Below are 25,583 nucleotides of genomic sequence, written 5' to 3' on the forward strand. Positions count from 1 at the left end.
AACCTGATACAAAGTGTCTTTTGAAGCTGTATAAGGTTGGCCCACTGAGTGTTCCTTTTAAGTACTGTTCTACCTGTTGGCTAAATGCTAGTGTAAAAGAGATACAAACTTTCTGATGCGTGCAAACTGCGGCAGCACTGGAAGCTGGGCTCCATGTTGATCAGCTTTTGATATGACCCCATATAGTAATTACATACATCTACACACTGCACATTTGTTTACTGTTGTTCCGATCTTTGCCAAGTGCCCTTGCAATCCTTGTGCAGGCAGAAATCACGTCCATCTCGACAGCCTCACAGCAGCTGGAGGTGTTCTCGCGCGTGCTCCGAGCTGCCACGGACAACTTCCTCGAAGGCGGCGAGGAGCGCATGAGCCAGAACCTGTCCGAGCTGACCCGCATGGTCTGCCACGGGGAGCACACCTACCTCTACAGTCAGTCCGTGCTGCACACACTTGCACAGGTAGGCACAGCTACTGTGGCACGAGGGCTAAGAGGCAGCAGGGTTTTGTACACCCTCTGGTAAAAGCTAGAACAAGCTTCGAAAACGTATTAAGTACTTCCAGGGACACTAAAGAAAGAAACAATTTTTTGTGTGTTAGCCCTTTCAGACGCCAACTATTAAGAACTGTCTGTAAATGTGTCAAATCACTACAATGTTACTTCAAGACACTCAATATTCTATTGCAACGAGAATAATGAGGTAATTGTTAAATCTGTGTGTTAATGTAACTTGTTCTAATTAAGTTGCAAATAAATATCTCTTTATCCTGAAGTAATTGATGCTCACTTTTGGCATAAACAGAATCTCATCTCAGGCTAGGAATGTAGTGCAAATTCATTTTTGGTTATGTCAATTGTGAGCAAGGAAAATTTCTGCTTTTCGCATTGCTTGCAGGAATCAGCACGACTCATAGAACGTGGTAGTGCCTTCAGAAAAGTGATCATATGTATCAGTACACTGCAAAATCAAGTTTAAAAAAGCCAAATTTATTATGCAGGAGGTTCAATTTGTATAATGTATGATATATTTTGCTCTTTCTTAGCCTCTACTTGGTGCAAATAACGAGAACGAGTGGTGTACTGTCGAACCCGGGTATATCGGACTCGCCAAAAAACGTTTATTAGTTCGATATATGGCATAATTCGGTATAGGCCCGGTATAGGTTTTGACACAATAGCACATAACAAACTAGAAGAAAAGTACTTTATTAATATGGTGGCTTACTTGCGTGCCCTACTGTGGAACAAAATAGTCCCGGATTTTTTTCTGTGTCAACGACTTCGCTGCCTGCGACAGCACGCACACCTCCACGTTGTCCAACAAGTCGGAGCAGCTGAGGCCGCAACCTTTCACATTCAAGCAATAGCGCCGGACCAACGCAAGTGCACTAATCACTTCGGAGGATGTAGGCAATGGGCCGTCGTCGACTTGCATATTGCTGTCGCTTTGGCTCGTGGTCGGCACGACGTCTGCAATGTAATCCTCATACTGTAATTGGCCCGTGATGGGGACATCATTGTCTGCACTGACGAACTCGTCAAATGTCGATCCGTCGATGGCACCCGGGAACTCTGCCAGCTCGTTCCAAACTTCGGCGGAAACACCTGCGGTGTCTTCAGTGCTGTCAGAATTTGGTGTGTCATCACCAGGCATGCGAAAGCCGGCATGCCTTAAGCAGTTCTGGATCGTCTCCTTCTTCACATCTGCCCACGATCTACTCAACATAGAAATAGCTCCGAGCAAGTCGATTTTAAGCTCCCTGCCGACACCAAGGTTCTGCAACAGCCTCTCCACCAGGCGCTTCCGATAGCCGGCTTTCATTGCACGTATAACGCCTTGATGCGGTGGTTGCAGTACAGACGTATTGTTCGGGGGCAAAAAACGCAGCTCAATGTTGCTGAAGGTCGTACTGCGGTGGTGCGATGAACAATTGTCTACGAGCAGGCACACCTTGCGATTTTCGCCTACCAAATCGTCATTCCACGACAATAGCCATCTGCTGAAAAGCTCCCCGGTCATCCACGCCTTTGAGTTTGCTCGGTAGGTAACTGGAAGCAACAGCGCATTTCGAAAACACCGTGGTGCTGTGCTTTTCCCGATAACCAGAGGTCGAAGCTTTGTCGATCCGTCTAAATTAGCTGCCAACAGCACGGACACACGAGCTTTGTTTGCCTTGCCGCCGCTTGTCTTGTCGCCACGGCATGCAAGTGTCTTGTTTGGCAACATTTGCCAAAATAGAGTGGTTTCATCCGCATTGAAGATATCTTGGGCTCTGTATCTTGCTGCGATATCTTGCCAATTTTCCTCTCGCCATTTTTCTGCGCTGTCCAGGTCCGCCGCTCTGCTTTCACCTGTAACAGCTTTGCCAACGATGTCGTGCCATTCTTTGAACCGCTGAAGCCAGCCTGAACCGCCTTGGAAATCATTCCTGCCAAGCAGAAAAGCAAGGTCCTAGGCTTTCTGCTCGATCATAGGGCCGGACATCGGGATGTTTCGCGACCGAACGTCCACAAACCACTTGTAAACGGCCGCTTCAGCATCCTCGTACACAGCAGCGCGCACACGTTGGGCGCCACGGGCACCTGGCCTTTTGTCCGACTTGGCCCTGATGTCTGCTTTATTCTTCAGGATAGTACTCAAGGTGCTCCTTGGAATTTTGTACGCGGCGGCGGCGTCGGACTTTTCACCGCGCTCAACCCGATTGATAATTTGGAGTTTCGCGGCGAACGGCAAATTTTGCCTCTTTGCGCAAGCCATGATGACAGCGCGCCAATACAGTTCACAGAGCACCAACAGGCAACACCACAGACCACGCTGAATCGGCAGCAGCAAGCACACAAGCATAAAGAAATAAAAAATGGTGCTCACTTCTACCACCTCCGCGCCTTGGAGAAAGCACGACAGCCTCTGATTGCCTGTAAGCGCTGCGAGTGGGCCAGGATCATTTCTTGGAGGGGTGTGTTCGCCCGCGCACAAACGGGTCTAACCAACTTTTTCTAGGGTGGCGCCGGCAGCTTTCCCTGCCACCGCGAAGGAAAGCCAACTTGCTGGGGCACTTTTGAGGCACGTAGAGTTTGATATATCAGTTGTCGTTGCTATTTTCGTTTGATAAAACAGTAACTTTTGCTATGTATTCTCAATGTAAACTTACCGTGTTTAGGAATTGTTTGATATACGGGATAATTTGATATAAACGGTTTCGATATAGTCGGGCTCGGCTGTATACGATTTTGTACAATAACGTCTCAAACGATTAATAACGTACGATTTCACAATCCTGAAAACACCACTCTTGCCACGATAAGATGCTTGGTGGGCAAGAAAACACACAAAAAAAAAGAACGTGGGTCAAGACGCCACCTTGAGATTCCCGCACCAAACGCCATGACGTCATAGATTTTGAAGATGTCTACTGGGTGCTAAGCAGCTTTTAATCGGTGAAAATGAAGCGCATTGTCATCTGTGGGTGCTGTGGACCTACCATACGAAGTTTCTGAAAATTTCGTCGAGCCCATGTCACGGAAGTATGAAATATATACGCTTCTAAATTTTTAAAGTCGTGCACGGACATTTTGGCGTGAAATTAAAAGCTTCCACCTTGATTTCCTCTGCTCATAACAAACTTACTATAGTGAAACTTGTGACATTAGTGTTCTCAGAGTACGATTCATCAATCTAATCTAGTTTCTTTTTCGTGTTCCTTTAAGGTGTGGGTGCCAGAAACAACAGGAGAAATGACACTGGACACTGACAAACCTAACTTTTTTTGTGTGTGTTTGTGTGTGTTTGTGTGTGTTTGTGTGTGTGTGAATAGGCTTCACATGCAATAAGGTGCCCATTTATTTTATTTATTTAATAATACTGTCAACCCTCGCTTGAGGGTCATAACAGGGAGGGAGTACAATATGAGTACAAACAGAACACCACTAAGCAATAAACACAGGAAAACAGAATGGGTAGTACTTCAACCATTACCAAAGTAAGCATCAATTTCTCTGTCAAAAGTTTGCATATCGGTACTATTAATAACATGTTGGGGTAAAGAATTCTATTGTTCTATAGCGTCCGGGAAAAATGACCACCGAAAGATGTCAGTGCGAGTGCTAAAGGTTCAATGGTGGCATCATGATTCAATCATAAATGCATTGGCCATCTTTGTCTGGTACTTTGTGTTAAGATGTTCACTTTTCTCGACTATTTACAATTGGAGGATTGTCAGTTTCTTTTGTACATTCTTTCCACATTTCTTGAAGATGAAAACGCTGTGGCCTTGATGCACGTAGCTTGTGCCTTGTTATCTGTGAAACCCGTTGAAAAAACCCTTCATGTTGAGTAAGCGCCCTCTCCTGTCACTTCATGTGTGCATTCTATCATTGAACTTATTAGCTTTAGAGATGAATGTATACAAATAAGCCTATTGGGTAGGCTTGTGCGAATATTAGAGTGCTTTGAAAATTCGGACAAATATTATAGAATTCGGGTCTGCCTCGATTCAAATTTAAATCGCTCAACACTTAACTGTATTCGAAATGAACGAATAAGTGTATGTTAGTCTGCATGTAAACCCTTGTAAATGTGGTTTCACTGCTGTAAAAGGGTGCTTAGCCATGAAAACACCTTTTTGGGGAAAATCTGCGCTGCCACAAAGCTCCACTTGGAAAGTTAAATCAACATATTACCCTCACATCGATTCATCTTTTTTGATTTTCATGTATAAGAGCTTGTTATAAGTGCAGTAAATTTTAAAACACAACATATTTTATCGGTTATCACTTACACTCTATAAAGGCAAATCTTGCTACTATTCAAAATTGTTTCCACTTTCTTTGAACCAAAAAGAATGGCATTTGCACAGACCTTGTTTCAAGATTGAATAATAAGTATTGTTCTGATTAGTTGGGTCACGAGAAATATGCTTATTTTTTTTTTATAATATGGGATATATGCCATTTGTATTCGATTAAAAAGTTATTCAACCAAAATCACTATTCGCTTCAAATTCACTTCAAACCTAAAATTCACTATTCCCACAGAAGTGTGGGATTGGTCTATTTGGTAATCCAAATTTAGGCATCACACACAAAAAAGAGTTGGACCAGTGCAGACTTTCAACAGATTTATTATTGCTTAGACGCACATATATATATAGGTTACAGCAAACAAAAAAAATATAAGATAACATGCTTTACAACACAAGTTGAATAAAACTAAAATTGCTTAATCTAGCTTAATCTAAGTGGTCTTGCAAAATCAGTTAACAAGCAAGAAAAATTGGCACTGAATTAGTTTTTTTTTTTTTTTTTTTTTTTGCAAATACGCATAGGATTCACATGCCCTTTTATGTTATTAACTCTGAACGGGACACATAGTAGAAGCGTGTTGCCTGTTGGCTTCAGAGTTACGTAAAGCTGTTGTTAATTGATGATCCTTTTTAAATGCGGAGCATTTTATATTCGCACCTACTTACAAATCTGGCGTGAGCGGTGTCGTGTAAAGCCCCGCTGCGCATGCTTGCGTTACATGCCGCATGCTCGCGTTTCGTGCCAATTGTCACTCCCCCCTCTCTCGTCTTTCAAGGCCAACGCAGGCAGCGTCTAGTAAAAAAGCCGGCTGCTCGCACTGCACAACCGTTCACTGGCCACCCCATATATGTAAGCACTGCATCGCGCATTCTGAATTCAGTCAGGGGCATCTTTACTTGACTTTCGCCTGACTTGACGCTTTGCTTGACTCGAGTAGATGCGATGGAGGCAATAGCACCTTAACCAGTAGTGGGGCACAAACCAACGTTAGTGCCTCACCACTCGTTGAAGGCAACGCTTCTTTGTCATTCAACAAATGAGAATAATAAAGACGAACTAAAAATTAAGCATTCCCAAACCATACCCATTTCACAACATTCACGCAATACCCCCACAACTCTGCGAAGCATTTAGTCAAGTTCCCCCCATGGGAAGATGTAGGCGGGTCTTTTTTAGTAAAAACTTCTTCGTAGGGGACTGTCGGTTATCTCTGCCAACACACGTCCAGTCGTCGCATGGGCGTTTCCATCGACATAAAAGATATCTATTATTCTCTTTCTCAGAAACCACTTATAGATGCCGTTGAAAAGGCAATTTTGCGAGTCGGGGCAGTTGCATTCGAAAACGAGTGTGGTATTTCTGTTTCTGGCTTCCTGGATGTGCTGAAGCTTTACCTTGCTTCTACCTTTGCAAAATTGAATGATGAAGTCTTTCTGCTAAAAAGAAGTATGTGCATTTACTCGTGCATCGCCCCAGTGCTAAGTATCTGGCCTATTTATATTTAAGGTCCATGAGTGGCTGGCAGAAATGAATGTTACTAAGCGCTTCCGGTTTTTCAACGTTTTCTTGATTTTGCTCGATTGCATGATGTCTTTGATGAGTGCTCTCAGCAAGCTTTGCAAGTGTTCCAGGAATGCCTCGATCCGCTATCTCTCACGCATAAGCTGCTCGAAAATGGTTCCTGGAGGTTTTTAGATTTAATACTAACATTTTCAGCCGGACACGTCTGTTGAACATAGGAGCCACGGGGGGGAAGAAACTTCTGTTGCCGTACGTGTCTTTTCACAGCAGACTGGTAAAGCGTGGAATTGTACAGTCAAATCTCGATAGTTCGAACTCGAAGGGGCCCAAAAATTTGCTTGAACTAAAAGAGGTTCGAATTAATAATAGCTAAATGAACAAAGGGCTCACCATGCAGTGGCGCATGTGCATCAAGCTAACACACGAGGTAGGAGTTTTAAAAGACTTGCATTTATTCACAAATCAAAGGACATCCATCATTAATTGAAGTAATCGGTGATGCATGTTTGCACACATTTGCCTTGCAGCAAGTCAGTTTCGCACGCAGCTTGCAAAGTGTTTCTACTTCGGCTACAGCATCCTCCTGGCAAAAGAAGTTGCGCACGGCAATGTCCAGTGTCAACACTCTCTAAAGATGACTACAACGGCTGCGTCTCCGCTACACAGCCGCAGCGTGGCCAGCACGTGACAAAGAAGGAGAAGCGTCTCCACGTGGAGAGAAGCAGCTCGGCATTTGAGAAAGAACCAGCACCCCACGGCAGTCTTTTTTTTTTTTTTTGCTCTCTTTGAGCGCATTGTTGAAACAAGAAAGGTCAGTGTGGCAAGCGTGGCACCGGCGCGTGACAGCTTTCTTTTTTTCCTCTCTCTTTGCACGCGGCGTTGAAAGGAGAAGGGTCTTCGCGTGGCAGGGATGAAAAAGGGAGATCTGTATTTGAGAGAGAGCAAACATTCCACCGCAGCCTTTTCTTTTCCTTCGCGATCAGTGTTGAGGTGTCGAAGGTGCTGCCACGGGATATTTTCTGGTATGGAACCACAAGAAGTATGAATTAACCAAATGATATAGTTAGAATTAAGAGACATTTAAATATATTGAAAAACTACAGGGCCAACGAAAAAATTGAATTTTGTTTGAAATAACCAAAAGTATTAATTATCGTGAGTCTTTGTACGTAGGTCAGACGGGCAGGTGCCCTAATGTAAGACTACAGGAACATTGCCAGAAAGTAAGAAATGCAGGTAGGGACAGTTGTTTTACATCTCATAGTTCCGAGTGTGGGTGCCAGCCGTTGTTTGAAAAGGCAACGGGTCTCGTGTCCCAGCCTAACGAAGGCACTAGAATCATGATTGAGGCGGCAACAATCGCTCGAGGCTGTTGCATCAGTGGATCATCCATAGCCTTATCAGAAAAATAATTGGTGTATTAGAATTCTTCAGCACGTGGGGTGTTCTACTATTCGCACTGGTTTAATTCTCACATATGTGCTCTTGCGATCATTTCAATGGTGCGCATCACTTAGTATGTGACCTTAGCAGGAGTTTGCTGGCTATTAAGCTATTCTATGCTGTCTCATAGGATTTGGGACTTCATAGGACTTGGGACAATTGACTTCTTAGTAAGTTACTCTAAAGGATACCTTACATACAGAAGATTTAATAAGTTGTAGTATCCAGATACAATGTGTCCCCATGTTTACATGTGACTTAATTTCTTTATTATGTCACATGACAGCTTCAGTTATTAAGGGAAAGAAAAAGACATTTAGTGCAATGTTGGGAGATGATGAAACAAAGGTAAGCACAGAAGGAGCTTGACTGTTCTTGATTTTTCTGTAAGTTTTCATTTCAATTTTAATTACAAGGGACTGACCTCAGGGTTCCTGCTTTATACTTTTACCTGAAACGTCAATGTATGTATTTGCTTCTTCTCTCTACGTCCATTCCACTTGGACACCCTTTTACAGGAGCCCCGTGGTGGTTCAAACGTCAAGCGGCTGGCGCAAGAGATCAGCCGGTATGCGCAGCGCACGGGCCACGACCCGACCCCCATCACTATGGCGCTGAACGGTGCGGCGGCCTACCCACGTGCCTGCCAGGCCCTGTCGGCAATGCTGTCGCGCGATGCACTGAACCCAGCCGACGTGACGGTGCTGCACAAGATGTACCAGACGCCCGACCCGCCACCCGTCGAGCTGCTGCGCGAGCCCCACTTCCTGGACCTTTTGCTAGACGCCCTGTTCCGGCCAGGTTCGCGGCTCAATCCAGAGCATAGGCCCAAGTATGTGTACCTGCTCGCGTACGCGGGCAGCGTGTACGAGACGCGCCGCAAGGGTGTTCGCAAGTCCCTGAACAGGGATGAGCTGCGTGCCACGCAGCAGGCAGTGGAGAAAGTGCACATGCTGTGCCAGGAGCGCCGTGGCTCATCAGAACTGGTGCCCGAGCTCGGGGCACTGTTCCAGGCGATGCGGTACCCCGTGGTGGCACTCGGGGTGGTGCACTGGGTGGAGCACACCGTATCCGACCCTTCCTACTTCAAGCTGAGCACTGAGCACACGCCGCTGCACCTAGCATTGCTCGATGAGGTGGTTGTCTGCCACACCACCCTGCACCAGAAGGTGAGGCTTCTCCATAAATGACGGGACTCCGTAGTCATGTAATATAACATATATACTTTACAGTCAGAAGCCATTTCATTGCAATGGCAATTACATGGACACTCTCGGCTGATTTTTTCTGTCGCCATCATGTGCCAGATGTGTATGTGTTTGTGTGTGTGTGTGCGTATATTATATATATTTATATATTGCAACGAACGAGTTCATGTATAAACACTTGTTATTATTGAAGAAGCGTTAGCCGCAACAAGCTGGTTCAGGCAGGAACTCGGAAAGCACGAGCCAAGCGGATGTCAACGTCTTCTTTCAAGCTGGCGCAGAGCTGGAGCCAACCTGGCGACCTAAGGAAATAACACGTGTAGTGACCCGTATCCTGAAGGAGTACGGCTACTAGCGTGGGTCCGGTCTTAGTGAGTCGCAGGGCACGCGTTAACCGTCGCCGGGGCGAGAACACGATACTGCTCAAGGTCGCAACACTTTATTGTATGGGACAACACCAAAACGCAGTACAGCCCGTTCGAAGGCGCGGCGAGAAAGCAAATGGGCTTATCCACGCCATGGGCGCAAAGGTCCCACGAGCACGTCACCGTGGTAAAGGTGATTCACGGAAGCACCGGGACCATGGCCTGGTTGCTCGAGCGAAGGCAAAGGCGCTCGCGTTGGCTTCGGAGGGAGACAGGTCGGCTTAGCTTGGCCACGCACTAGGACATCGTACTACCCTTCGACAGAGCGTATGCAGAGGGGCAACAAAAGGTGAGCGTTTGCTTCGGACGTCAGGCGCTGTCAGCGAAGTCCGACGAGCCTCGAGCGACGGGAGTCGACAGACGGAAAAGATTGCATGGCTCACCGTCAGCAGTCCCGGAAAGTCTCTGACCCACTCCTGACGCATGCACGCAAAACCTCTCAAAAGACCCCGCGCGCGGCGTCACAGTCGACATCCGCTACCGGGTGAGAAGGGTTCAAACATCACTCCTTGCTCTCCCAGCGCGGCAGACAGCGAAGGAGGGGAGTCTTGTCGGGACCTGAGAACGGCAGAAAAGGCGGTAAAGCCTGCGCAAAGGCAGCGGGCTAGCCTCAATTCCCACACTTGACAGGGGGGTCACAGAACGGTTTGAGGCATGATACGTGCATTGTTTCACGCCCACAGCAGCGTTGGTCCGAAGGTGGTTCAATGGGCTCAGCTTCATAGTTGACGCGAGATGTTTGTCGCACCACACGGTAAGGGCCATGGTATTTCGACGAAAGCTTTGGGGAAAGACCGGGAAGGGTAGATGGGACCTAGAGCCAAACCAACATTCCTGGATTACAGTGGGCACTAGACGCAGAGGCATCGTGGTCAGTTTTCTGGCGCTATTGGTCTTGCGCGGTAAATGAGCGAGCAAGCTGACGACATTCTTCGGCATAAGCAGCTGCTTTGAAAGCAGGCATCACTTCGGAAACATCAGGTCTGTAAGGAAGAATGGTGTCGATGGAGCATGATGGTTCGCATCCGTACAAGAGGAAGAAAGGAGAGAAGCCGGTGGAGGTTGTGGCGCAGAGTTTTATGCCTACATGACAAGAGGGAGCACTTGGTCCCAATTAGTTTGGTCGTCAGATGCATACATGGCAAGCATATCTCCAAGGGTACGATTAAAGCGTTCTGTCATGCCATTGCTTTGAGGATGGTATGCCGAGGTTTTCCGATGAACAATGCGACATTCCTTGAGCAGCTCATCGACGGCGTTCGAGAGAAACACGCGTCCAAGCTCACTCAGCAATTCACGAGGTGCACCGTGTCGCAAAATCAGATGGTGAAAAAGAAAGGAAGCAACGTCTTTCGCAGTGGTAGCCGGCAGTGCAGATGTTTCAGCGTAGCGTGTCAAATGATCGACGGCGACGATAATCCACCGGTTGCCTCGAAGATTGGTGGGTAGAGGACCATAAATATCAGTTCCGACACCGTTGAATGGTCTCGCTGGGCAGGTTAAGGGTTGCAAAAGGCCAGCAGTGCTGTAAGAAGGCGTCTTGCGGTGTTGACACGTGGTACATGACCGAACGTAGTGGCGAACATGCCGATACATGCCGCACCAGTAGTATCTTAGATGAAAGCGAGAGTAAGTCCTGAATACTCCAGCATTGGAGTCATCGTGAAAGGCAGCACAAATGTCTAAGCGCAAATGACGGGGGATGACAAGGAGCCACCATGGCCATCCGTCAGGTAATTGAGGCGATACACAAGCCTTCAGGGGACAGCAAAGTGTCTTGCTTGACGAGAGAGGGAGCATGAAGTCGATTCTGAGGGACTGTGAGAAAGGACGTCGAGCAAAGAATTGATCCAGGGATCCTTGCGCTGCTCGGCTAGCATATTGGTGATGCTCAACGATGACGAATCGCAGATGCCAGTTAGTAAGCAGGCAAGGTCAGGAGGCAGCGAAGAACGGGATAGGGCATGAGTGCTGAATGTCTGCGTCCTGAGCGTTAACAACAAGGATGTCGTATTCCTCGTAAAGCCCAACGAGCGAGGCGGCCAGTAGTGTCTTTCATGGACACTAGCCAGCATAAGGCATGGTGATCTGCGACATCAAACTGGCGTCCGTAAAGTAAGTGGGAAATTTTTCTATAGCCCAAATGATAGCCAAGCACTCCTTTTCCTTGACGGAATAGTTGAATTCTACCTTCGTTTGGGTGCGGCTGGCGTAGGCGACAACGTACTCGTCGCAGCCATTCCTGTGTTTAGTGAGAATGGCACCGAGGCCGACACCGCTAGCATCCGTGTGAATTTGAGTAGATGCATTGGGATCGAAGTGGCGGAGAACTGGTGGAGACGTGAATAGCCGGCGCAGCGTCGTGAATGCGTCGTCGCCATCGGAATTCCAGCCCGAGAGGTCCGCACTACTGAAAAGAAGCTGAGTCAGGGGGGCGATTATAGAGGCAAAATTTTGGACGAAACGCTGAATATATGAGCACTAGCCTACGAAGCTACGGAGCTTCTTTAGGGAAGTAGGCTTAGGGTACTCGGCAACGGCACACAGTTTGGCAGGGTCTGGCGATATTCCTTCTTTTGAGATGACGTGGCCAAGAAATGCGACTTTGTGGGCGCCAAAAGGACGTTTCTTGAAGTTCAGTTGCAACCCGACTGCCGTAAGGTACTGGAGAACTTGTTCCAGACGGGAAAAGTTAGTTTCAAAATTTGTTGAAAATACAACTATGTCATCCAAATAGCAAAGGCAGATGTGCCATTTAAATTCTCTTAGGACACTGTCCATCATCCTTTCAAAAGTCATAGGCGCATTGCAAAGACCAAAGGGCATTACATTAAATTCATATAAGCCGTCAGGGGTCACAAATGCCATTTTCGGACGGTCTGGTTTGGCCTTTGGCACTTGCCAATATTCAGAGTGCAGATCCAGTGAGGAGAAAAACTCCGTGCCTTGAAGGCAATCAAAAGCGCCATCAATGCGTGGCAGGGGATAAACATCCTTGCGACTGATCTTGTTTAGTCACCAATAATCCACGCAAAATCTAATGGAGCCATCTTTTTTGCGCGCGAGGACCATTGGTGAAGCCCAAGGACTGTGTGAGTGTTGAATGACACCACATTGCAGCATCTCATCGACGTGTTAAGTGATGACGTCACACTCAGCCTGCGAGACAACTGACATGCGTCCCAAGGGAGGTTGTCCGTGCTTGGGACGCACGTCTGTGGTCGAAGGAGGCGCGGAAACGGTCAAGTAGTTTAACAAGCTGATTGCGCTGGTCTTGCGTAAGCCGGGTGTCCATGCTGTGCAACAGAACGGCTTTGTCAGGTAGTGAGGGTGCGGTGGCAGCCATGACAGCATCCATGGACTTCGGCGTCGTATCGGAAGGGGCATTGAAAGGAAAGTTGGCATCATAAGCGTCAAGATGCCCAATACATTCGCCATGCAATAAGGTAGCGGGACAAGGGAATGGATTGCGCATGGACACAGCACTGGAACCATCGGCAAGCGTTATGAAGGCAAATGGGATGACAAGGTTCCGGCCACGAGCGCATTCTTGCGACAGCATAAAGAGGGCAGTTGAATCAGGGACGGAGTTGCAGAAAATAGACACCACGGCGACCGAAAAAGTAGAGATGACGACGTCAGCGGCGACGATTACCTTTTTGGGTGAGCAAGGGAAACCTATGAATGTCGTGCTGTATGGAAACAAAACGAGTTGTGCACAAGCCCAGTCGACAACCGCACCATCAGCGGAAAGAAAGTTTCATCCCAGGATGATTTTACGAGACGCTTGCGGAAGGACGACAAATTCAACGATATAAAGCACTCCTTGAGTCACAACACAAGCAGTGCATGTGGCAGAAGGCTGGACGTGCTGCGAACTCGCTGTGCGTAAAGAAATGTCAACCAGTGGAGTCGTCACTTAGTTCAGTTTGAGGCTTAACACTTCACTGATTACACAAATAGCGGCACCTGTGTTGACAAGAACAGCTGTGGCGAAACTGTCTACAAACACGGCAATCTTGTTAGTGGACCAAAGATGGGGCCTTGAAAATTTCGTCGGTGGCGCAGTTCTTGCCTAAGGAACCGCGACTGTTAGTTTTCTCCTTGGTGTGGTTGCAACGGCGAAGCATGGGGGAAGGAGACCGAAGATGGGGTGATGGAGATCGATGTGGGTCGAAGTCTGGTCGACGTGAGCAGAGGTCAGGTGCATCAGGTGTAACATGCGATTCTGATTGCCGAGGGATGTTGCCAGAATGCTGAGCATTATTAAAATATAATCTACAGGAACGACAGTAGCACGCAACATGCCCTGACATACCGCAGTTGTAGCAGACGGGCCGGTTATCCGGAGTACGACAAGAGTTCACAGGTGCTCGAGGTGGCAAGAAGGGTCGATTTACTGGATAAACTGAAACTGGTGACCTGTAGCAGTTGCTGGATGGACTGTATGAAGGGAGTGGCGGTTGGGCAGGGGGTCGGCGGACGGCTTCTGTGTTAGTCAGCGCTGCAGTAACAGATATTGGTGACGTGGGCGAAGAGATAGCCTCGGCAACTTGCATCGGAATAGCACGGCGAAGTGAGTGGTCCAGTGCTGTGGGGGTCTCATTGATGGTGGCCACAAGAGAGAGCTGTCGAGCAACTTTCTCCCGGATGTATTGTTGAATTGGAGCCATCAATACGGTGTAGTCGGTGCCACTGCTTTTGCACTCCAAAGCCAAAATATCCGCTGTCTGCGTTTCAGCGCAACGTGTAGAAATTCGCTGCTTGCGCAGCTCATCGAAACTTTTACACATCTGAATCACGGCTGTGACGGTCTGTGGGTCTTTGGCCACAGGCATATGAAAAGTGTCGTCATCAATGCCTTTCATGATATGCTTTATTCTGTCAGCCTTCGTCATCCTCGCATCCACTCGCCTACAGAGGCCGATCACATCCTCAGTGTAGCTCGTGAAGCTCTCACCATTTCGCTGAAATCATCCCCGCAGGCGAAGTTCAGCGCGCAGCTTGCGCATGGTTGGACGACCGAAAAACTATGTCACATTCTCTTTAAAAACCGACCAGGTGGGGATGTGGCCTTGGTGGTTGGTGAACCATAGGTTGGCCAAGACTTTCAGGTAGATGATGACGTGAGTCAGCTTCACAGGGTCATCCCACTTGTTAATCGCACTGGCACGCTCATACTCTGCCAGCCAGTCCTCGACATCGTGATCTTCAGTGCCGTTGTAGACTGGTGGTTCACGCAGACGAAGTACACCAGGGCACATGACAGGCGCTGCCATGGAAGAGGCTTGTGGGGGATCAACGCGCTTGGTCATTGTGGAATCAGATGGTAGCTTACAGCTGCGGAGCTCCAGGACGTTGCCCTGCATGTTTCCACCAAATGCAATGAAAGAGTTCTCGTATAAACACTTGTTATTATTGAAAAAGCGTCAGCCGCAACAAGCTGGTTCAGGCAGGAACACGCGAACGTCAAGGTCTTTTTTCACGCTGGCACAGAGCTGGTGCCACTATTGATTGATTTGTGGGGTTTAACGTCCCAAAACCACCATATGATTATGAGAGACGCCGTAGTGGAGGGCTTCGGAAATTTCGACTACCTGGGATTCTTTACCGTGCACCCAAATCTGAGCACACGGGCCCCGACATTTCCGCCTCCATCGGAAATGCAGCCGCCTCAGCCGGGATATGAACCCGCGACCTGCGGGTCAGCAGCCGAGTACCTTAGCCACTAGACCACCGCGGCGGGGCAATGGTGCCACTATGCTCCGGCATAGTGGCACCATTGCGAGTAAGCGGCAACATGTTGCCGCTTACTCGCATCCCACACATGGATCGAGTTTAAGTTCACGTGGTTCGCCGGCTGGCCCGCGGTATCGGGCCACACACACACACACACACACACACACACACACACACACACACACACACACACACACGCACACACACACACGCACACACACACACAAGAAGCATACGACCCGCTCCAGCTTTCGGAATATAATGGCCACGTTGGAAAGCTAATGTGCCCTCTCCCCCTCCCTCCACCTGCCCTCTCTTGCAGAAAAATGTACAACCAGTCATACTGAAAATAAATAAATGGGTATTCTTGTAAAGGATGAAAATATATAAAAAAATAAATAATACTAAAAAAGTACTCAGAAATGAAAATAAAGGTTTATAATACTAACACACGCCGTTTGGTTCACGTAGCATAGAATTCGTTTAGTTTCGCTATATTGACCAACTTGCGTGTGCGACTTCACGTATGTATAAATAAATTAATTGAGTAATTCAATTTCTGTGTTTCACGAAACGTCGCGGAGACACGTCAGTCGCCCAGGGCTCTCGTTGATTCCGTGGGTAAGTGATCTGAATTTCTTTATAAAGTATGACTCCCGCTGTTCGCGCTCTCGTGTGTTCTGGAAGCCGGATTGTAGGAGTATGACACTTACGCGTTCGAAAGAGTGACCAGGAAGATTGATATGTTTGGAGAACGGCAAATTGGGGAGGCCCTTTACGTGTGCCCTGTGGTTGTTGAAACGCAAACGGAACGTGGTTTCCGTGTGTCCAATATATTCCTGTTTGCACACCTCACAGCGAATTTTGCATACCACATTGGCTGAGTCACAGTTAAGGCCGTCTTTAATTTTGTACACATAGTCTGAACAGGAGGCTTCGGCCGTATCTGTGGTCACCATGTGTGTGCACACCCTGCAGCGAGGTTTCCCGCACGGTCTACAGCCCTGATGGTGGTCGGATTTGTGTGTTTTCGCCCTGACCAGTAAGTCTCTCAGGTTTTTATTTCTTCGGTAAACCACCTTGGGTGGAGTCTGAAAAATGGCAGAGAGGCGATTACTCTGTTTAAGTATGTTGAAGTGGCGGTTTAGTATAGAATTCACTCGAGGGGCGGCGGCGCAGTACGTGAGGATTAAATTTGCCCCTGAAGTTATATCATCTTTATTCCCACCTTTTTCTCCCATTGTTGATTCTCGGTCCAAAGAGCGAGCGCGCTCAATTGCATTGTCAATTATTTTTTCGGGGTACTTTTGACGCAAGAAGGCTGTTCTCAATTCCTGTGCGTGGGTGTCAAATTGCGTGATTTCAGAGCAAATTCTTCTGTATCTGTGGGCTTGAGAGTAAGGAACACCTGTTTTGCAGTGATGGGGGTGACTGCTATGGAAATGCAGATAATGTTGGCGGTCTGTTGGTTTTTTATACAGGGAAGTAGATATGGTAGTGCCACTGAGTGATACAGTGACATCCAGAAAGTGAACACTCTTCTGCGAATACGTGTGCGTGAATGTTATCGAAGGATGCACGGAGTTGAAATCGGAAATGAATTTGGAAAGATTATGTTCACTATCGGCCCACACGAAGAATATATCATCCAGGAAGCGTCGGTAAAATATAGGTTTGAATGGAGAATTTTCGAGGAAAGGAATCTCCAAAGAGGCCATGAAAATATTTGCGTAATTTGGGGCCATTTTGGTTCCCATGGCAGTTCCGTTTACTTGCAGATAATGGTTTTGGTCGAATTCAAAGTTATTATGTTTAAGTACCAGATTTAGGAGCACCTCTAAAGCGCTTTCGTCGAATTCACTCGCCGATTTACTTTTTCCATAGGCGGCGACTGTGGCGGCGATTCCTTCGGTGTGGGGAATGTTTGTGTACAGTGATGAGACATCCATGGTGACCAAATAGCAATCTAGAGGTACCACAAGTTTTGAGACTTCTCGAAGGAAGTGGCTGGTATCTTTAATGTATGATGGGAATGATTGTGGGATGTGCCTAATCAGAGAGTCAATGAAACTAGAAATTTTTTCAGTAGCAGTACCGTTGCTGGAAACTATGGGTCGGCCGGGATTGTTAGTCTTGTGAATTTTGGGTAGTAAATAGAAACTCCCGGGAGACGATTTGCCAGGTGACATCATTTTAAGCATAGGGTAGGTTATCTTCCCACTTTTACGTAATGATATTAGTGAGGCCTTAATAGTACTTTCATACTCCTCTGTCGGATCACAAGGGAGTTGTTTATAGAAATTTTCATCTGCCAGTTGGCGAAGCCCTTCTTTGATGTAGTCAGTCCTGTCGAGTACAACCACAGCACCACCCTTATCAGCTGGTTTAATAACGATGCTCTGGCTGTCACTTAAACTGCGCAAAGCCTCCCGCTCCTCTTTGGACAGATTGTTGCGAATGGGTCGGCGCTTTTCATATTCCCTGATTATATCACCCTGGACGGCTGAAATGTACATGTCTAGATATTTGTCTCGTTGTTCACCTGGAGTCCAAGATTTATCTGAAAATTGATTTTGTTGCGTGCTGCTTCGATCATGAAAATATTCTTTTAGACGCATGGTTCTGGCAAAGTTGTCCAAATCTTGGTAAAGTTTAAACTCATCAATTTTGCCAGAGGCGGGGCAGAAGGTTAGACCTTTTGATAGCAGCTTTGTTTGCGCAGGTGTCAAAGATTTGCCGGAAAGGTTAACCACATTGGTGACATCAGTCCTCTTTTGTGGAGATTGATGAGAGGTAACAGGTTGATCTGTATACGTTGTGGGAGGATTGCTGGCGGAGTATTTTAAAGTCGGCCACGCACCGTCTCGCCTCAATTTCTTGTCCTTCTTGCCCTGAATGGTCAATCTCTTTTTTCCTTCGTATTTGGCCAGCTCTTCTGTTTCTGACTGCGTTAAAAAAAAAAATGCGCGACTAAAACAGTCAAGTTTAATGCAGTCAGAAACAGAAGAGCTGGCCAAATACGAAGGAAAAAAGAGATTGACCATTCAGGGCAAGAAGGACAAGAAATTGAGGCGAGACGGTGCGTGGCCGACTTTAAAATACTCCGCCAGCAATCCTCCCACAACGTATAGCGAAACTAAACGAATTCGATGCTACGTGAACCAAATGGCGTGTGTTAGTATTATTAGACTTTATTTTCATTTCTGAGTACTTTTTTAGTATTATTTATTTTTTTATATATTTTCATCCTTTACAAGAATACCCATTTATTTATTTTCAGTATGACTGGTTGTACATTTTTCTGCAAGAGAGGGCAGGTGGAGGGAGGGGGAGAGGGCACATTAGCTTTCCAACGTGGCCATTATATTCCGAAAGCTGGAGCGGGTCGTATGCTTCTTGTGTGTGTGTGTGGGGGGGGGGGGGGGGGGGGCGATGTTGCGGGCCAGCCGCCGAACCACGTGAACTTAAACTCGATCCATGTGTGGGATGCGAGTAAGCGGCAACATGTTCCACATTTTTCCGTTTTTCTTGGTCGCCTCCGCTGGTCTTACCTATACCAAGTAACAATGCCAGAATTACCCGCTCGTTTCCGGCGGCTCTCCGTCGCTCCTTTCTAGTTCCTCTCCTTCTTCTGCTTCTTGTTGTCTGTTGCTACCTCGTTCGCCCGCTTGTTTTTTTTTCTTTTTTTCTTTTTTTTTTGGGGGGGGGGGGGGGGGTCCTTAAACTGTGAGGGTGACCCTCTGCTACGGGAACTTGTATCATTTCACTTACATCCTCCGAAGAAGGCTGGTCCACCAGCCGAAACTGTTAGGATTAAATAAATATTTTATTGTTTTGTTTCCTATATTGCACTATTCTCGAAGTTTATAACTATATATATATATATATATAAAAGGGCTCGCTTTCCTTGTTAGTCACAATATTCTAACAATCACGCCAAGGGAAGTATAGGGGATGTTATTAGAAGTAATTCTAATAACAATCTGAAGAAGGAAAAGTGGATAACAGTAGACTTGTTAAATGAAACCTGAAGGGACTAGGAAGATGTGTTCCACTTTATAGCAGTTCCACTTGCTGAGAGATTTTATGGGGTACACAAAAAAAGTACCAATCTTGTTGGGAGCACTTGTTCTATTTAAGCAGCAGTTCCGTCTGAGAGATTTTTATTTGTTGAGTGTGTTCTGTATTACATTGTGAAATCTCTTCAATTGACCAGTTCGAGAATGTGAATTATTGTGTAACCACAGTATCCTATTTTCTCGAGTCGAAAAAGACAATGTGCATTCATTAGCAGAGTTTTTGTCCCTTTTTAGGCAATCGAAGCCAAGTCACCCGATTTTGCGTTCATGTTGGCACGAAGTGTAGTAATTACAACTGCATACTAGGCTTGTGCATATATTCTAATGCTTTGAGTATTCAAATTAATATTGCTGTGTTCTAATTCACTTCAACTCAAATTTAAATAGCTGAAAGTTCTGAATTATTTGAAATTAATAAATAGGTGTACATTAGTTCGCATGTAACCTTCTGTAAAGGTGGTTTCGCTGCAGTGAAGGGGGATAAACCGTGAGAACATTTATCTAGGGAAAATTCGCACTACCGCAAAATTTCAGGTAAATGAAGATAATATCCTCACATCGATTCTTCACTTTCTTTTTTTTTTTAAGTTTAAAAACTTGTTATAACTTCTTATATGCTCCAAATATATAGTCAATATTTAATGTAGCATAAATTACTGGTTATAACTTGCATTTTACATTTACTTGCATTTACATTTTACTTGCATTTTGCATTGAAACTCGCCTACACATGTTATGCCTACGAATGCACATATTTTACCTTGCTCCATGCTTTGTGCAAAGGCTCTGCAGCGAGGCTCGCCTATGCGTAGGTCTGTGTACAGAAAAGGCCTGTTTGCAGACTTTTGTACTTTTGTAATTTGTCAGATTTGCCCATAACTCATTGTGCCAACCCACTGATGACCCATACTTCCCACAGGTGCTGGACCTTCTGGTGCGACTTTTCGAGTCCCCACCGCACGAAGAGCTCGACGTGCTGGTTCAGCTGGAGCGACGTAAGATGCTCCTGGACCGAATGGTGCACTTGCTGAGTCGAGGGTGCGTCGTGCCAGTCGTCAGCTACGTCCGGGCCTGCTGGGAGCGGCAGGACACCGACGTGTCCCTCATTCGCTACTTCGTCACCGAGGTTCTTGATGTCATCGCACCCCCGTACACGCCCGAGTTCGTCCAGCTGTTTCTTCCCTTGGCCGAAAGCGAGGAAATTACGGGTGGGCTGCGCAATGCAGCTGCGATCGCAGAAAGTAGCGGGGCTTCGGGCGCTGGGGGTGGCACCGGTGAGGGAGACGCAGTCTCCGAGTTTGTGGTGCACTGCAAGGCAAACTACATTGTCATGAGCTGAGCAGTACTATTCTTCTGTGCTGGCACCTTCCACATAGGCTCGTGTAAGGGTCGCACCTTTTTCTTTTTTCCTTTTGCAACTTTGGCGAGGTTTGGCGCCTAACACAGAACCAGGCTATTTGGACAAATATTTTTAACTGTGAGTGAAATCAACCGTAATCCTTCACAGTCTCCTGCGCAGCAATAGAAAAGGTACAAATTATTCATTAATTCATGGAAGACACACAATTGGCTATTATCCTCTGAGTCGAGCCATGTCTCATGTCGCTTATGGCATTCGGGGCACTTACGTGCTTGCATCATCTACACGAGTCTACACAGTATTTTTCTTTCAAGGATGAGGTGAGGGCTTTTCCGCAATGTCTCACTCCCTGAAAAGTCGCAGTGTTTCACTCCCAATAGGTTGTTGGAGTAACGTTTGTACACGTACCGCTTGCAGAATCATCCTGCCCAAATAATAGAGTGCTTTTAACCTGTCAAAACTACATTTAACAAGCGAGTGCACGATCAGAAATTGTTTTTTCACGCATTTTTCTGCATCTTGGTTCTTGGTACTAGTACGGATGTTTGTTATAAATTTCGATGCAGTGTTTAGGATCTTGTTGATTTGATAAAGACCCAAACTTTAAGCACACATTTCAAGGCGTGTTCCTGTATAGTATAACTTATGCCAGCAAGCTCTCTATTTGACAGCCCTGGCTGTTTTATGTGATGACTGCAATGAGGCAAGCATTGCAGTGTTGTAAATAGCCCTCCTCCATAAAGGGATCGAGGCATCATTTATTTGTTCTGTTTTATTTTCACTACCTTCGGATCAGGTTTATGAATGTTTCCTTCTTTTAGGCTTTTCAGGTAACACATCCGAGAGCCCTTGTGATGTAGTTTCAATACAATTGAGTGATCTCTTTTTGAAGGTGTGCTGTGCAGGAAAGTTCTACAACAGTTATGTGTGGCTGCCCTTGCGTGGTTAGCATCAAGTGTCCGTGAGAACAACGGTTACGACAGCCCGCATTGCAAAATGCAGTGTAGCGTGAAACAGTACTGGCTATTCGTGTTCGCCAATGTGTTGTAGTGAGTGGGGGGGGGGGGGGGGAGGCAGGTTCTCTTAGCTCAGTCATCTGTCTACTTCATACCCTGTCTACCGCTGACAAAGGTCTGGGGGGAAACGAAATACAGTTAAACCTACTTATAACGAACATTCATGTAACGAATTCCTCGATATAACCAACTATTTTTTTATTCCCCGCCGTCGCTCAAATGCAGCACATGTATTTGCGACCTCTATGTAACAAAGTAACAGTGGGAGACAACCTTGGTATAACGAATTTTTTCCACAGACAATAAAAAAATTTCGCTCAGCATTTTGGTATTTTAGTACGAGCATGCATTTTCCACGACTGCCCCGCCGCCGACGAAGCGCGAAGCTTCCAAGGGTGCATGGTCCAATCATGCTATCATAAGAGGCTTAATTGAGGAAGCCGAGGCCCTTAAAATGCTTTCCACTGTGATTAGGGTCATGTCTTATAAATCGAGCAAACATCTCGTGCCACTCATCATGACGGAGCACGCAACGCATTAAATGATATCTTGTAGCTGTCGCTTAGATGGTTTGGGGCTAAGCTCACTGTCCGGGTTCTGCGTGGTGTTGCCTCCAGGCTGTGGTGTAAACCCGGGGGGTGGCACAGCAGGCCCATGCCCCCCCCCCCCCCCCCCCCCCCCCCCTTGAAATTTTTTTCGCCATAGGATACAGTGAAAAATTACCATTTCAAGTCCCAAAATCAAGGAGATGCCCCCGCCACCCCCACCCCCCTCCATAAAAGAATTTCTGCCTAAGCCTCTCTCTGCAAGCAGCAAAGTATTATTGAAAAAGTTTTGCAACCTACTTTGTTATTTTTGTCAATAAGTTTTACCTGTCTTGTTGGTGCAATTTTGCTCATTGAAGTGGAAAACAAGTGCCTCCTCATGTTTTTATCTTTTGTTCTTAAATATTAAGCATTTTTGGGTGTTGTAGTTCAAATACCCAACTTCTATCTGGGCTGCTGTTTTCTCACGAGACTTTGAGTGTATTTGCTTGCCTTTGCCCTGCAGTGGGCGTAGTCAGGCTGATGATGATGAATGTTCGGTGTGCCCTTATGTTTCACATGTTGTATCACTTCAGTACACATCTCTGTATTGGCACTGGCTCCACAAATACCTGTATGCTCATGTTTTTATCATTTCACAGCTGATGTGAGTTCTGTCCCAGAAGCAAGGGGACATTGGCCATAGACGTTATCCATGGCAATTTGTCACGGTGTTTTACTACCTGGGCTTCCTCTTGGTGGAACGACGATTGTACAGATTTTTTTCCTCACTGTCACACCATGACTTTCTTTTGCACATACTAGTGCCATGATTCAGTGTCTGTCACGAGCATTGGTGGGAACGTGGTTGCTGTACAAAGGTCATTGTAAATAAAGTTTCATCTCAGAGCTGCTGCAATTTGTTTGTTTGAATTCTAGAAACCCACAACATTGCATGTTCAGTACTGGGCTATTGCAGCCGCATCAGATAGGGTGTGAAATGCAAAAATGTACATGTACTTAGAATACATGTGGACAAAATAAAAACCCAGGGGGTCAGAATTTATGCATATGCCTCCACTCAGCATAGCCCACGTGTTACTTCGGAATGTCAAACGCCAAAATACCAAAAGAAAGGTGCCTTGGATATTGTGCAAGGGGCTTGTTGACAATGAAGCGATGGAAGAAGGAGGGTGATTAAAGAGCCCTAACACAAAGTTTCGAAGCCGAGGTAATGAATGAGATAGATTCATGTTCTACGAATTACAAAGGGAAAACGTAGCCTAAGGCATACTTAAAATCAATTTTAAAGTGCACGTCGCGCAACTGAGCGAGATCCGCAGCCACTCGCGACGCTGACATCAACGTGGCGTCTTTGTAAGCAAACCTGCGCCACGTGTTTGTGTTGGCTTACCAGTGTGGCAGCCACGTTGCGGCATTGCGTGGTCGGCAGTATTTACCTATGCACCGGAGCTGCTCCTGCCTAGCTAAGTGCTCTTTGAAACCGAAACTGCGATTGGGCACTCCAAACACGTCTCCAAATAAATAACCGTCGCGCACTTGCACAAACAAGGTTTCGAGCCACCATAAGGGGGTCATGAGCTCCATATTGTTGAAAAACAGGTCACTGGCCAATGTCAAACAACACAAATGACGTTTTGGGATTTGTACGAATTCCCTGTTCAGATTGGAATGGCGGCTGAGCAACAGGTTCTTATGTAGCAGCGCTGCGCACATGAAGCCATGTCCGGGAGTGTTTTGCTTGACATTGGTCAGTGACCCGTTTTTCAACAATGCCTTTACCTGACCAGATGATGTTTCGTTGAATTCTAGACTAAGCTACCTATTGCAACAAAAAAAAAAGCAATGGGTAAAATTTTTGCATCAGTTTTTCTGCAGTACGTGCAAATAGATGGCACAAACACCACACCCAATCAAAAGGAAGGGTGTCGTCGTTGTTACAGCACGGTATCGATAGTTTGGGTTATAGAAATGATTCAAGATGAAGTCACCAAGTTGAATGTCTTTCAGTAGCTAGCATGTGCGCGCTACCCCAGTCACTATATTTTGTATAGAGTTGCCATTTCCACTTATAAACAGTGAATTTTGGAGTCTGCTTTTGCCAATTAGCTTGTTAAATTTTCTGGTCGCTTGTGTTTTTTGGTGTTATTTACATTTTTCCACCATAGTTATTTTAGTGATCATCATATTTCCCCATAGTGCATTTATTGATGACATTGAGTAGTTGAGCATTAAGTAAACGTGTCAACAGGTGAAGTTAATCATGCACTGGTAAGTGTGCATTCTACAGAATGAAAACTGCTCCGATTGATTGATTTGTGGGGTTTAACGTCCCAAAACCCACCATATGATTATGAGAGACGCCGAAAACTGCTCCGAAGACAAAAATTTTTGTTCATTGTACAGGAAAACTATGAACAAAAGCACACATTTTTGAAAACTGCTCCGAAGACAAAAATGTGTACTTTTGTTCATACTTTTCCTCTACAATATAATTGATTTTTTTCAACTTCCCTTCTTATTCAGGTGACATTATTATGATAAAAAATATTTTCAACAATGAGAAAACTCATTTGATATCAATATGTGGGGTTTAACGTCCCAAAATCACCATATGATCATGAGAGAGCCGTAATGGAGGACTACAGAAATTTCAACCACCTGGGGTTCTTTAACATGCACCCAAATATGAGCACACGGACGTACAGCATTCTCACTATCGAAAATGCATCGATAGTGAGAAATGCATCGATGGTGAGAATAGTGAAATGCAGCATTCTCACTATCGAAATTTTTTTCAGGGTATTCATGTGTAAAGCAGCCCTTTGGTTGATGTGAGGGCGTACAAATATTTCAGAATCACCCAAAAAGTTAAAGCATGAAAAAATTTTGGGGGTTGTTAGAATTGCCTCAACTCTCTTCCTAGCTACTCTGTTTCATTTTATTTCTCATTTCATTTCTTTTTCACATGGTGTACGCTTATATCAGCCTAACAGTATCTGCAATAAGGTTCGGAAGAGCGTTGGTATGGCTACAACAAATGAGGCAATACCGTCTAAAAGGTGCACCACCTATTGTGGCTGCATGTGCATCGTCAATTCTATTGTGTACTGTATTACTGTACAATAATACCAGAGAAAATGCTTCCAATGGAAATGTACAAATCGGCACTTGGTTGACAAAGCTTATCGACACCACATTCCACGGTTAACGCTTCTTTTGTGCATTTTGGTCATAATGCTCCCTCAAGATGCAGATCTTTTGGTGAAACAGTGTGCTCATTCATGCTTGTTAGAATGAAAGAAATTGGTCCTGTGAAAAAGCGCAAGTTGCCAACATACAACAAAATTTCTGTGACGCGATGTGCCTGCTTGTCATTCTTCGTGATGAACTAGGTGGCGGCACGATAGTTAACTCTCGTGAAAGGTACAGCTTCACAAGTG

The 25,583-nt window shown here is 46.0% G+C and overlaps 1 protein-coding gene across 1 annotated transcript in view; it reads left to right on the forward strand.

The window, feature by feature from the left end:
* LOC119178742 (negative elongation factor complex member TH1) overlaps positions 1–23,038 on the forward strand; it is a 29,028-nt gene extending 5,990 nt beyond the window's left edge. Inside the window, exons 3-5 of the mRNA XM_037429975.2 lie at positions 267–461; positions 8,287–8,937; positions 20,139–23,038. Coding sequence (XP_037285872.1) covers positions 267–461; positions 8,287–8,937; positions 20,139–20,558 — 1,266 coding nt within the window. The 3' untranslated portion in view covers positions 20,559–23,038. The remainder of the gene's footprint in view (positions 1–266; positions 462–8,286; positions 8,938–20,138) is intronic.
* Positions 23,039–25,583: the final 2,545 nt, after the last annotated feature.

The sequence above is a fragment of the Rhipicephalus microplus genome, unplaced genomic scaffold (genome assembly GCF_043290135.1).
Source record: "Rhipicephalus microplus isolate Deutch F79 unplaced genomic scaffold, USDA_Rmic scaffold_18, whole genome shotgun sequence".
NCBI lineage: Eukaryota > Metazoa > Arthropoda > Arachnida > Ixodida > Ixodidae > Rhipicephalus > Rhipicephalus microplus.